We start from the raw sequence: 12,078 nt of genomic DNA, 5'->3' as shown, positions 1-12,078 counted from the left end.
GCAGAAAACAGACCCACAGATGCAAACTCAAATAGTAAACACTCACCACAATCACCCACACACACTTCATGCAGGGCCCTACAAAAGTCTATGCGGGTGGAATCACAAATCCAGATATTAAAACGGAATTCAATAATATTAAAACATTTATTGAACTTTGGTAGGAAATCAACTAAATGTATTTGAAAATGTAGTTTTTAGCCAAGATTATTATAAGACATTAACAAATTGCATCAGTGATTTGGATTTTCCTTAAACTTTCAGAAGCAAAGGCATGGTAATGCCCCTGTCTGAGTGCACGTTTGTCTACCACTTTGTGTAGCCGTTAGCAATGATGCTAATAATCACCGTCTTCTAAAAAAATAAAATAATAATAATTGTTCAGCAGACTGCAATCACACGCTACAGAAACACAGATAACCAAACAAGTCTATTGGCTGGTGTACACTACAGCCAAAAATATAAATGTCTTTGATTTTTCACAGACCTCGAAAGTGATCTCCTGATGTGGTTTAAGCATTGTGGTGGACTTAGAACATCAAATGCTGCTGTTTTTCTATTTATAACGTGATTTTTTGTTGTTGAGAGCGAACACATGAAAAACGGAGGGAAACTTGGAAAAACAGAATTTGGGCAAAAAATCTAACAGATATTATAGGGCCCTATTCATCGTTAGTCCTCATTTTTCTCTGCGCTTCCCCCTCCAATTCTAGAGTAGCAAGACGAAGTCGCATATGTACATTCACCATAGAGAGCATCCAAAGACCACGAGGCCTTAGTGCACAGCAGAGTAGCCAATGTGTCTGTTCTGAGTTTCAGTGAGGAAATCGGAACAGACTCCATAAGTAGACACTAACACTACATTGTGAAGTACTGTTGTTAATTAGATGTGTCAGAGGTTACTGTACGGTTTTAACATTCTGTCAATATTCCATATTTCCGAAAGACAAGTGGACGTCTGTTAAAAGTGACATGATGACAAGCCTGAGTAAGATGTGATCCGTCTGTGTTCCATGTGTAAAAAAATAAATGTTCTTCCAGTTTAGTTTTGCAAAACTGAGTGAAAAGATGGGCTGAAAGAATGACAATCAAAGTTAGTAATTCACTGTCTGCTTTTTCAACAATATTCTAAACTGATCACTTTTCATTGCTCACAAAGTTTTGTAACTATAATTGTGCAGCATTTTGATAAACTAATTTTCTAAACAAATACTATTTTGATACTCATTAAATCCATCTTTGCATACTGTATATTTCTAAATCGCTTAACTAATCATTACCGTGAAGTGATGGCACACTGGTATTTTGTGTTTTATCAAATACTGTAACGTTGAATGCAACAACAACAAAAAACAGACGTATCATTCCTCAAACTACAGAATTGAATCGTCTCATTGGTTTCACTCACGTCAACTACAGTTTTCAGTGGCTGGTATGAAACCAATCACATACATTCCGCAGTTGGTATTTGACATTCCTGTAGCTTCTACATAATGGAATGCCTGTCAAGGTTAGAACGGCTTAACATAGTTTTCCCCCGGTTATTTTGTGTGTTAACGCCTTAACGTTCAGAAAGTAACATGATCAATATGATTCCCTTTCTTTGTAATTGCTGTTAATTGCAAATGTACATGATTTTACAAATCTCCAGGAATCTGTAGTGCCTCAGAGTAAACTCATTGTTATCGTTGGTTTGTGTTTGTTGAGAGGATGCTCAAATTCCAATTAGGAGCTGTGACACCTACTGACTGGCCTACTTGGAAATATATTTGTGTGAATTTCTCCTACTTGTTTGTATGATCCTTTTTCACACTTTTTTGTATGCTAAATCATTTAGGCGTCAGTATTGTCAAGTTTGTGATGGTTGACCGTTTTTCTTGAGTCCCAACCTCCCCTGGATTTTTGCATTTCTGCTGGTAATTATTATTTTTTACTGCAATTTTAAATATTTTTGGCAAATACAGTTCTTCTAAAAATGTATTTTTTTTGTCATGCACTATCATTGTGTATCGTGTGACCATTTGAGGATGTCAACCATTTCAAAGTTGTGTTATAGCAATAGCCTTTGTCTCAGATGGTACTAATCATCTTGGGCTCCCGAGTGGTGCAGCGGTCAGGCACTGCATCTCGGTGCAAGAGGCGTCACTACAGTCCCTGGTTCAAATCCAGGCTGAATCACATCCGGCTGTGATTGGGAGTCCCATAGGGCGGCGCACAATTGGCCCTGCGTCGTCCAGGTTTGGCCGGGGTAGGCCGTCATTGTAAATAAGAATGTGTTCTTAAATGACTTGCCTAGTTAAATAAAGGTTAAATAAAAAGACTTGGACTGTGGTTATGTGAGGATGATTATGATGGTGTTGATGATTGATAACATTTGGCTATGATTTATCGTTTTAAATCGACATACATTTGAAGGTATGGGCTGGAGCCCATGTCCTATAGGTGGTTGATAGCTAATACGTTCGTTAGTTATATTGTGTCTTTAGGTACGGCCAGACGTTTGTCTATTTTCATATTTCTCAACCTGATACATTGGAGAAATATGTTAAGGTCAAATATTACATAATACAATATTAATGTATCTCGAAGGAACTAAATTCTGTTGCATTGGCGCACTATATGTTTAGCACTTCCGTCTAGTCATTCTGTCAGATGTGATTCTGTATCATCTGGCCTTGCATTGTGTACTTTTTTTGTTCACTTCACTCATCTTAGCAGGCGACCACGGTGGGGACAGTGTTGTAAACAGAGGATTTGTGAAAAGCGTGGTCCAAAACAATGACCCCTCATTATACTGCGGTGAACTGAACGTTCAATTTCCACAGTTCTGCGAAATATAGCTCGAATTTACTGAATATGACAAGGTCCAGCGGACGCGTGCTCAGGGCGGGGTTTGTGTGAAGACGCACTGTATACAGTGGTTGAGTTCGTTTTGCATGGCCCGGTGGAGAGTTCGCTTAAAGACCAATGGAATGGCCTAAAATGAGGCAACTCCACCCACCCTGCAAAACTAACTCGATCAATGTCACCAGCGCGCGTAGTCGGGACTGGAGCCTGTGATAAGTCTCTCTGTTCCTGTCAAAAACACAGCTGAGAAATAGATCCAGTTGTTGCTATATGCCCCATTCATCTGGAGGAGGTTTGTCGAATAAAACAAATTAGATTTTGATCTCGAGCGGATCGTTTATCAAACAGACGGGGAAGTTTTGATTTATACCATCTTGGACTAGTCCTTGGACGGAATATTCCTATCTAGATTATACAGGTGAGTAGCCTTATTGGTGAGAGGTTATCTTTAGCCAAGTCTTTTTTTAAACTTGCCTAAAGATAAGTTTAACCCCAATAAAAGAGCATGTGATATGTAGGATATAGCGAGCCTGTAGGACAGAGTGTTGATGTAGGCTGTAGGAATATTTTTTTGAATTATTGGGAGTTGAGTTTAGTCGGCTAAAGAAAATTGGGATTTTTAATGTTAATATTAGTATTCTGGATATGTTATAAATGCGTCAGCTTTGGCATTTGTATTTATTTGGGGATATCTGGTGATTTATGCACCTGTGCATTCTGCTCCGTTTTTGTCATTTATGTTCAGCGAGCGCTGGTAGGCTATTTAGTCGGGTTGTCATGAACGTACCACAAACACTAGCCTTATTTCTATGAGCCTACCTGGTTTTGATTAACACAATAGCCTTTGCTTACCATATTCTGCCGTAGTCTACAAGGTCCTTCCTTATAATTTGTGCCTGGATGTGTTTTGATAGGACGCATAAAATGACCATTGCTAATATTTCCTCACTTTACATAACAACACAAAGACATAGGTAGTGTGAGTCATATTATAATTGATCACTTGCCTATACCTCTTGGATGAGTGGGATGGCATGAAAAGTGTTACTGTGTGTCAATGTCATACATGTATGACACTTGCAGAACCATCTCACAGGGATGCAGCTGAGTAGTTTGCCAATCAGAGCAGATCTGCAACGTGGAGTGCCTGGACACAGCCCTTAGCTATGCCTTATTGCTATTATAAACTGGTTACCAACGTAATTAGAGCAGTACAAATAAATGTTTTGTCATACCCCTGGTATACGGTCTCATATACCACAGCTCTCAGCTAATCAGCATTCAGGGCTCGAACCACCCAGTTTATAATCAGTATTATAAACTGGGTGGTTCGAGCCCCGAATGCTGATTGGCTGAAAGCCGTGGGTATATCGGACGGTATACCATGGTTATGACAAAACATTTATTTTTACTCTGCCTTGCGTCGTGCTTAAGAACAGCCCTTAGCCGTGGTATATTGGCCATATACTACACCCCCCCTGGCCTTGTTGCTTAACTAACTAACCTATCAAACATGGGAATCATTACAGGCACACAGAAGACAAACAGTTACCAAATCCATACAGAGGAGAAAAACATGTTTATTTTTTACTAGATTTGTTGATGACAACTTATTGTGTCTACATTAGTAAATGTATTGATAGATGTTTATTACATTTCATTTTATAGTGTTGCGTTTTAAAGTAGTGCTTTATAATGGAACTGGAGCAATTTCTAATGGCATACTTCACAGCTTGTTCATGAACAGAAGGCATGTTTTAATAAGATGGTGAGTAAGATGCCACCCACCTACATTGTGGTCACAGCTCACTGCCTGATAGATACAGGTGTAGGATAGTAATGTGTTCACTCTGTTGCAGGAGAACCTTCCAGCAATGCAGGAAATATAACATTTGTAGTGTGTTTGAGGTTTAAAAAGGCTTCGGAAATTTGTAATGTTTAGAAATTTCAGACTGGATTTTCCCTTATGAAAATTGTATCAACCCCTACAAAAATGTCAATTAATTATAATCCACATAATAATTCACATTTCCTGTTGCTGCAGGGTTATTTTCCTGCTGTAGCAAACTGGCTCAATTTAAGATCCTACACCTGTAGGCTATGTGAGAACGGCACACATGGTGTTGGCAGGGACCTCCCCTGCTGTTCCAGAGATGACTTGCACCCCCAATATGAAAGCGCTCCGAAACCCACCATGGGATTTGTGTTTGTGCCATACCTGTGTGTGAAGTTCAGTGCTAAGAGAGGAAATATGGGCCAGGTGAAGAAAAAAAAAACACGACCAGTCATATAAGTAATGTAGATAAATGTCCGGTGTTAAACAATAACCCAAGTTTAGTTCCAGTTTCTGGAAATTAAAGGGTACAGGGTTGGGGAATGATTCACTCATTCAGAGTCAGGCTGTGGGTGTTTATGGTAGCTGCAGCTGTGAACCACTGTCCCCTGATTTTGTTAGGGCAAAAGGGGAGGCTTTCCAAGTGCATGATTAGATATTTGTCGATATTTTGCAACTGTGTGTGTGCACATGCGTGCATGCTTGTTTGTATGCATATGTATGTGCGTGACTATCTGCAGGGCACTGAGTCCTCTGTTTATTGCACCTGCAGGAAGACTGTTTTGATGTCTGCGCGGCGGGAGTCTCTATGGCTGTGTGGACACGTCACTCTGGGCTACGGGCTCTTTCTCCTGGTCGCCCTTCCAGACCTCGCCACAGGTACCCGTCTCCCTCCCCAACCACCCACCCTAACCACCCACAACTGCCCACCCCGGTCATCACCTCTGCTAGGCATCCAAGTTGCACCACCATGCACTTGTTGAAACAGTCACCACTGCACCCAAAAGCTGTAATCCATCTGTAAGAGCTAATTATATAGCTATCTGGACATACAACCTGCATCATGCTGCAATGATACTTAGCCCTCTCCCCAGACCTGCAAGACTCCTCCTCCCAGACTCCACCTGTCTTACCCCATCCATACGACCGTATCTATTAAAAAACTCTCTACCAAAAGCTTTTTTCCTCTTCAACCTGAATCACAGATCTTTGAGATACAATAACTGCCGGTTAGATTTAACAACAAGGTCTGACAACTAAACTGTATGCCTCATCCGCAGGCAGGCTAGGGAACTGCAGCCACCCTCTGGTGCCAGAACACGGGGGCTTCCACTGCGAGCCCTCCCCCTGCCGAGGCTTCCCACAGAAGAGCTTGATCTACTACTTCTGTGAGCCCGGCTACACCATCCCAAAAGAGGTGCACAGCTCGCGCTGCCGCCACGGCAAATGGATCCCCAGCGTGCCCACCTGTCTGTCCACACCAGGTGAGTCACTACGGCCGTGTGGGAGGAGGGGTAAACCTTTGCTCCTAGTGTAATGGACTAGAGCAGGGATGGGCAACTTTGATGGGGGTGGGGGCAACAATAAATCTGAACTCATCATGAGGGGCTGCGGTGGCTCACGGGTCTGCGTACCCACATCCATACCCACATATGCAGTCAGAGCCCCACTTTGCGAGCAAAACATTTTAGTGGCAGCAGAGAGAAAACATTGATGTTTTATTGTTCATTTCTTGCAATTTTGCCATGGGGCGTAGATAAAATGTTGCAGTTTTAAAGACAATTTGCTGCAATTCTACATGTTTTGCCATGGGGCGGAGGGAAGATTTTAAAATTTTTGGGAAAAAATGACAAGTTAATTTCCTGCAATTCTACAAATTTTTCCGTGGGACGGAGAGAGAAACAGTTTTTAATATGATATCTGAGTGAGAGTGACTAACAAAATCAATGGGGGTCCCCTGGTCAGTATTAGACCATGATTACTATACGTTTAGCTAGCTGGCTGCTATACTAATTTACCAATCTAAAAAATGTCACTCAATGGGCTAATTGAGTGACTGTCAGTGACTGACATAACAAGAGAAAAACTGCTGATGCACACAACCAAATGTTGAAATTGCAGCTTATTTATTTTTGGAAATGGATCCGCGGGCCTACAAAAGGAGGTCGCCAGTTGCCCATCCCTGGTCTAGCGCATGTGTGTGTGGAGTATGTCCATGAGTGACTGATATGAGATAAGTGTTAGGTTAACTACAGTCAGGTCAAAGGTTGCAGTGTGATTTAAGGTAGGTTCTGTACTCAATCACTCACCGCCTTTGTAAATGCATTAACTCAGACACCTAACAATTACTTTGGCTGATTCCGGGTTGGCTATATGCATGCATGGAGGTTATGAGTTGATGATTTAAATGTTACATGGCTTTCTTCCACATAGTCATCTCATAAGCTGATTAATAGCAATGCTATGACCACCCTCCTTCATTCGTCCTCTTATTGCAGGGATGGATAACTCCAGTCCTCAAGGGCCTGATTGGCGTCACACTTTTTCTCCATCCCTAGCAAACACAGCTGATTAATCTAATTCTAAACTGAAGATCATGATTAGGTGATTATTGGAGTCAGGTGTGTTAGCTGGGACTGGGGCAAAACTGTGACACCAATCAGGCCCTCGAGGACTGGAATTGCCCACCCATGTCTTATTGAATGTGGAAGAGGCAAGTGGAAGCATGCACTCTATACCACTCCATGACTGTTGTGCTATAGTTTCAATGACCTTGAGTATAGCCTACATGAGCATTGAGTGGCACTAGAGCTGAGCAGTGTGTTAGGGTGGTTAACAGGATGGTGTGTGGCCTGTTAAGTGCTAAGATTTGATTGTCGTAACTTTCTGGTACCAACCCCGTAGTTCCACACGAGGTCAATGACCCCTGAGATGCAAAAGCCGACATAGCAGATTCTTAACATGCTACTTTAGAGCCTCTTGCTTCCTCTTTCGGCCTGTGATGCATCGAGGCAGGAAACCAGCATCAAGAAACGGGAAGTGAGCAAAGTCACCAAACTAACCAGTCTCTTTCCTCTGCCATATTAAACCTCACGGAAATGTAGTGCGTCATGGATATAGGAAACCACACCTGCAGATGCATGACTGACTCCCTTTTGAGAGACCCTGTTTTATACTGTCCATATGTGTATCAGTAGTATGTTTCACCTAAATGACGTGTGTACTTCCTGAATGTATTTGTTGAGTGTGTTGTAGCTCTGGTCCAGGGTGACAGTGTGCGTTCGGGGGCGTTAGTGAGTACACACACTAACGCACTGGACCACAGCTAAGTGTGTTGTAGGTAGTTGATGGGTGTGTGTGTTGATTATTTGTGTTGTGTTTTCTCTCAGACAGACATGTTAACTATGAGGACCAGGTGGCACACTCACTCCCCAGCGTTGCCACGACGGCGGTGGGAGTGTCCATATTCCTTCTCACCACCACGGCCTGCTTGGTGATCAAGTCCCGCCTTTTTCCCTGTCACTCACACAGGTAGGCACATATGACTGGCTCTTATCCCTGTCACTCACACAGCTATATTCATATGACTGGATCCTCTATAGCGGTGTTGTCACTACTAACCCTGGTCCTGGAGCATGTGTAAGTAGGTTTTGTTCCAGCCCAGGACTAACACACCTGATTCAGCTAACCAAGGTCTTGATTTTTTTCATTTCTTTTTTATTTTACCTTTATTTATACAGGTTTTTTCTCATTGAGATAACATCTCTTTTCCAAGAGAGACCTGGTCCAATAGCAGCAGAGGGAACAACGTTTCAGACAAAACAACTTACCTAAACTAACACAACATTAAACAAAACTATAAACACAACAAAAACATTGTACATTAAAAACACAAACGTCTTGACTAAAAACAGCTGGCCTTACACTCTTCTATGATATATACATCGATCAAGTGTTTAAACTCCACCAACGAAACTAGATCATCACATTTTAAAATGTTCATGACAGAATTCCAGGACCACGGAGCTTAGTAACTAAAACTATTTCTACCATGTCCTGTTCTAATTTTTGGTACTGTTAGAAGCAAATCAGAATGGGACCGTAATTGATATTTATTTACTGACCTGACTAAAAAAGAACAGAGATAAAATGGCATTTTACCCAATATGGCCTTATAAATCAGTGTATACCAATGTTTAAGCCTACGCAAGGTCAATGACGACCAGCCAACAGCGCTGTAGAGATCACAATGATGTGTTAGACGTTTCTGATTTGAAATGAACCTGAGGGCTGCATGATACACTGAATCAAGTGCTCTCAGGGTAGTGGCTGAGGCCTGCATATAGATATATATATATATATATAGATATATATATATACTGTCGGTTTTAGATTTTAGTGATGTTATATATATATATATGTTATATATATATATATATATATATAACATCACTAAAATCTAAAACCGACAGTAATGTATATCGTACCAGCTCCTTCCTGGCCTCAAAAGAAAAACAAGCCTTATATTGGTAATAAAATCCTATTTTCAGCTTGAGCTTCCTTATCAAGTTCTCTACATGCACAGTGAAGCTCAGCTTATCATCAACCCACACACCCAAATATTTGTACACTTTAACTTGCTCTATAGTATGTCCAGCCAATGTAGCAATGACATGATTTGTAACAAGCCTGGCATTTGAAAATACCATGCATTTTGTTTTACCTGAATTTAGAATCAGCTTTAAATCATACAGATTCTGTTGTATGATGTTAAATGCTCTTTGGGCATTTTCAAAAGCTAAAGATAAAGTACTACCACTTGAATAAAGAACAGTATCATCTGCATAAAAATTAACATCCGCTGTTTCAATAAGATCCCCAATGTTGTTGATATACAAAATGAACAACAGTGGGCCCAAAATAGAACTTTGCTGAACACCTGAGCGCACCTCTATGGACTCAGATTTACAACCATCCGCCATTACACATTGTGTACGATTGATGATTGGTTGAATCAGGTGTGTTGATCTGTTGGGTGGTTACAGCGCTGTAGTGGCTTTGTACAGTAGAGGCTTGGAAATGCATCACATCCTGTAATGAAAGCATCTTTATAATCTGATGAGTGAAAGTTGAAAGACTGTGGAGGAGGAGGAGGAGGATGAAGGAAATTCAGTGGTTTGATAGTCATCTTATCATCAATGCTGGGTGTTTCATAGCTGTAGTGTCAAGTTAGATTGTAGGTAAATCCACCCACTGTGTGAGTGCTGTCTGTGAAGTGATCTGATCATCTCTCTACTGTTGTTCAGCAGGCGCTCCTCTGACCAGATGGATCTGATGGTGGATGGCCTGCCTGTGTCTCTGCCCACCTATGAGGAGGCTGTCTACGGGAGCTGGGGGCAACACCTGCCCCCCTGCAGAGGGCCCACCCAGCTCCTATTGGCCCAGGAGGCTCCAGGTCCATCATTAGCTCACAACCAATCAGATTCCAGTCACCTTATCCATCAATCCAATCAAAGCCCCGAGATCCTTCCGCCCCCTTACGAGGAGATCCAATCCCGTCCCAGAGAGAGTCAGAGTGAGGTGGACGTGCGGGCCATACAAGTTGCACTTCCCGATGACAAGGACATTTGAGTGGCTGGCGTATTTGTGTTACCCACCAATGATGTACTGACTTGTAAAATCATGTGCTCAGGCACTTATATGGATTCAAGCCTACCAGCATGGATCGACTTTCTTTTCAGGTTTTAACCTTATACATAGCACACCAGTTCTGATTGGCTATTTGTAATGTTATGAGACGTATCCTGCCATGGAGACATGGTTTATATCCCATCAGTGATGGGACCTGAGCCTCATTTGTTGAGGTGACTTTGGTAATGCCATTACTGTTACATCACAGGGACCTGCACGTCCTTCTTGTTGGTTTATGATTTGCGATGATGGCAGAGTTGTAGCGTCGATATAGAAACCAGCAGACCGACCCTGTTCCCACCTTGCACCTCTCCCCTATCTGCTTAGAATTATTGACCAGTTTGGGGAGACTTGGGGGTAGAAACCCCCAGAATGTACTTATTTGTTATAGACATTGAATGTAGTTGTTTCTCTTTTTCTTTTCAATAGAAAAAAATGTAATGTATGTAATGTAACATTTACATAATATTGCAATTGTTGCATTGCACAGAAGACTAAAAGTCAACATTGTTTCTAATTGTAAAACCTCTTGGCCTTACTCAGTTATGGTGCTCTCTGGGAAGAATTAGTCAAAGGAAAGTAGATCGCATGGTTGATCTGAGACAGTCTGCACCCAAATGGCACTCGATTACCTATAAAGTGCCCTACTTTTTACCAGAGCCCTATAGGCCCTAGTCAAAAGTAGGGCACTATAGGCCTCCCGGGTGGCGCAGTGGGTGCCACCAGAGATTCTAGGTTCGAGCCCAGGCTCTGTCGCAGCCGGCCGCGACCGGGAGGCCCTTGCGTCGTCCGAATTAGGGAGGGTTTGGCCGGAAGGGATATCCTTGTCTCATCGCGCACTAGCGACTCATGTGGCGGGCCGGGCGCAGTGCACGCTGACCAGGTCGCTTGGTGTACGGTGTTTCCTCCGACACATGGTGCGGCTGGCTTCCGGGTTGGATGTGCGTTGTGTCAAGAAGCAGTGCGGTTGGGTTGTGTTTCGGAGGGCGCATGGCTCTCGACCTTCGCCTCTCCCGAGTCCGTACGGGAGTTGCAGCGATGAGACAAGACAGTAACTACTACCAATTGGATACCACGAAAAAGGGGGTAAAAAAATAAGTAGGGAATAGGGCACCATTTGGGACACCAAATGACTGTGTAATAACCAGCTCATGTTAAATAATTAAGTTAAAGTTCTATGTGGGAATTTCAGCTTAAAGCGGCAATCAGCAGTTGAAACAATAAGCCACCCCGTTTCAGTAAAAAGCTGAAGGATGGGCCTGAGAAATTTAACCACTCTCAAATTCATAGGCAGGACTGACCATCCATGATATAAAAAGTATAGTTTTAGCCAAGTTGTAACATGGGATCTGACATTCTGACCAACTCATTCTTCTGTTATGTTACTCAGAACTTTGTACAAGCAGGATGGCCAGGGCAAGGCACTGTGAGGGAAGTGGAGTAGACTCACTTTAACTTGTCAAGCCTGCTAACTGTGTCCAAATGGAGAAGTACAACATCCGCTTATGAGGAATGCAGAACTACTATACTGACCTATTTACTGGAATCAGTTGAGAAATTACTGTGTGTTTAGCCCTGATTTTGAGGTTGTAGTTAGTGAATGGAAAGACCCATTGACAAAACAGAGTTGGTGCATTATGGTTTTCCCATCAAACAGTTTCAAGCAGGAAGTGATATGTAATAGAACATAGTTCCACAGGTTTTAG

At 42.2% G+C, this 12,078-nt stretch overlaps 1 protein-coding gene across 1 annotated transcript; it reads left to right on the top strand.

The window, feature by feature from the left end:
- Positions 1–3,057: 3,057 nt before the first annotated feature.
- On the top strand, positions 3,058–10,766 carry LOC120028843 (sushi domain-containing protein 6-like). Its single transcript, XM_038974088.1, has 5 exons — positions 3,058–3,265; positions 5,454–5,560; positions 5,962–6,165; positions 8,071–8,212; positions 9,991–10,766. The coding sequence occupies exons 2-5, from the start codon at positions 5,467–5,469 to the stop codon at positions 10,310–10,312; spliced, it is 762 nt and encodes a 253-aa protein (XP_038830016.1). The 5' UTR covers positions 3,058–3,265; positions 5,454–5,466; the 3' UTR covers positions 10,313–10,766.
- Positions 10,767–12,078: the final 1,312 nt, after the last annotated feature.

Source organism: Salvelinus namaycush, chromosome 34 (genome assembly GCF_016432855.1).
Source record: "Salvelinus namaycush isolate Seneca chromosome 34, SaNama_1.0, whole genome shotgun sequence".
NCBI lineage: Eukaryota > Metazoa > Chordata > Actinopteri > Salmoniformes > Salmonidae > Salvelinus > Salvelinus namaycush.
Note: the sequence above shows the minus strand (reverse complement) of the source record. Positions and strands in the feature narration are given on the sequence as shown.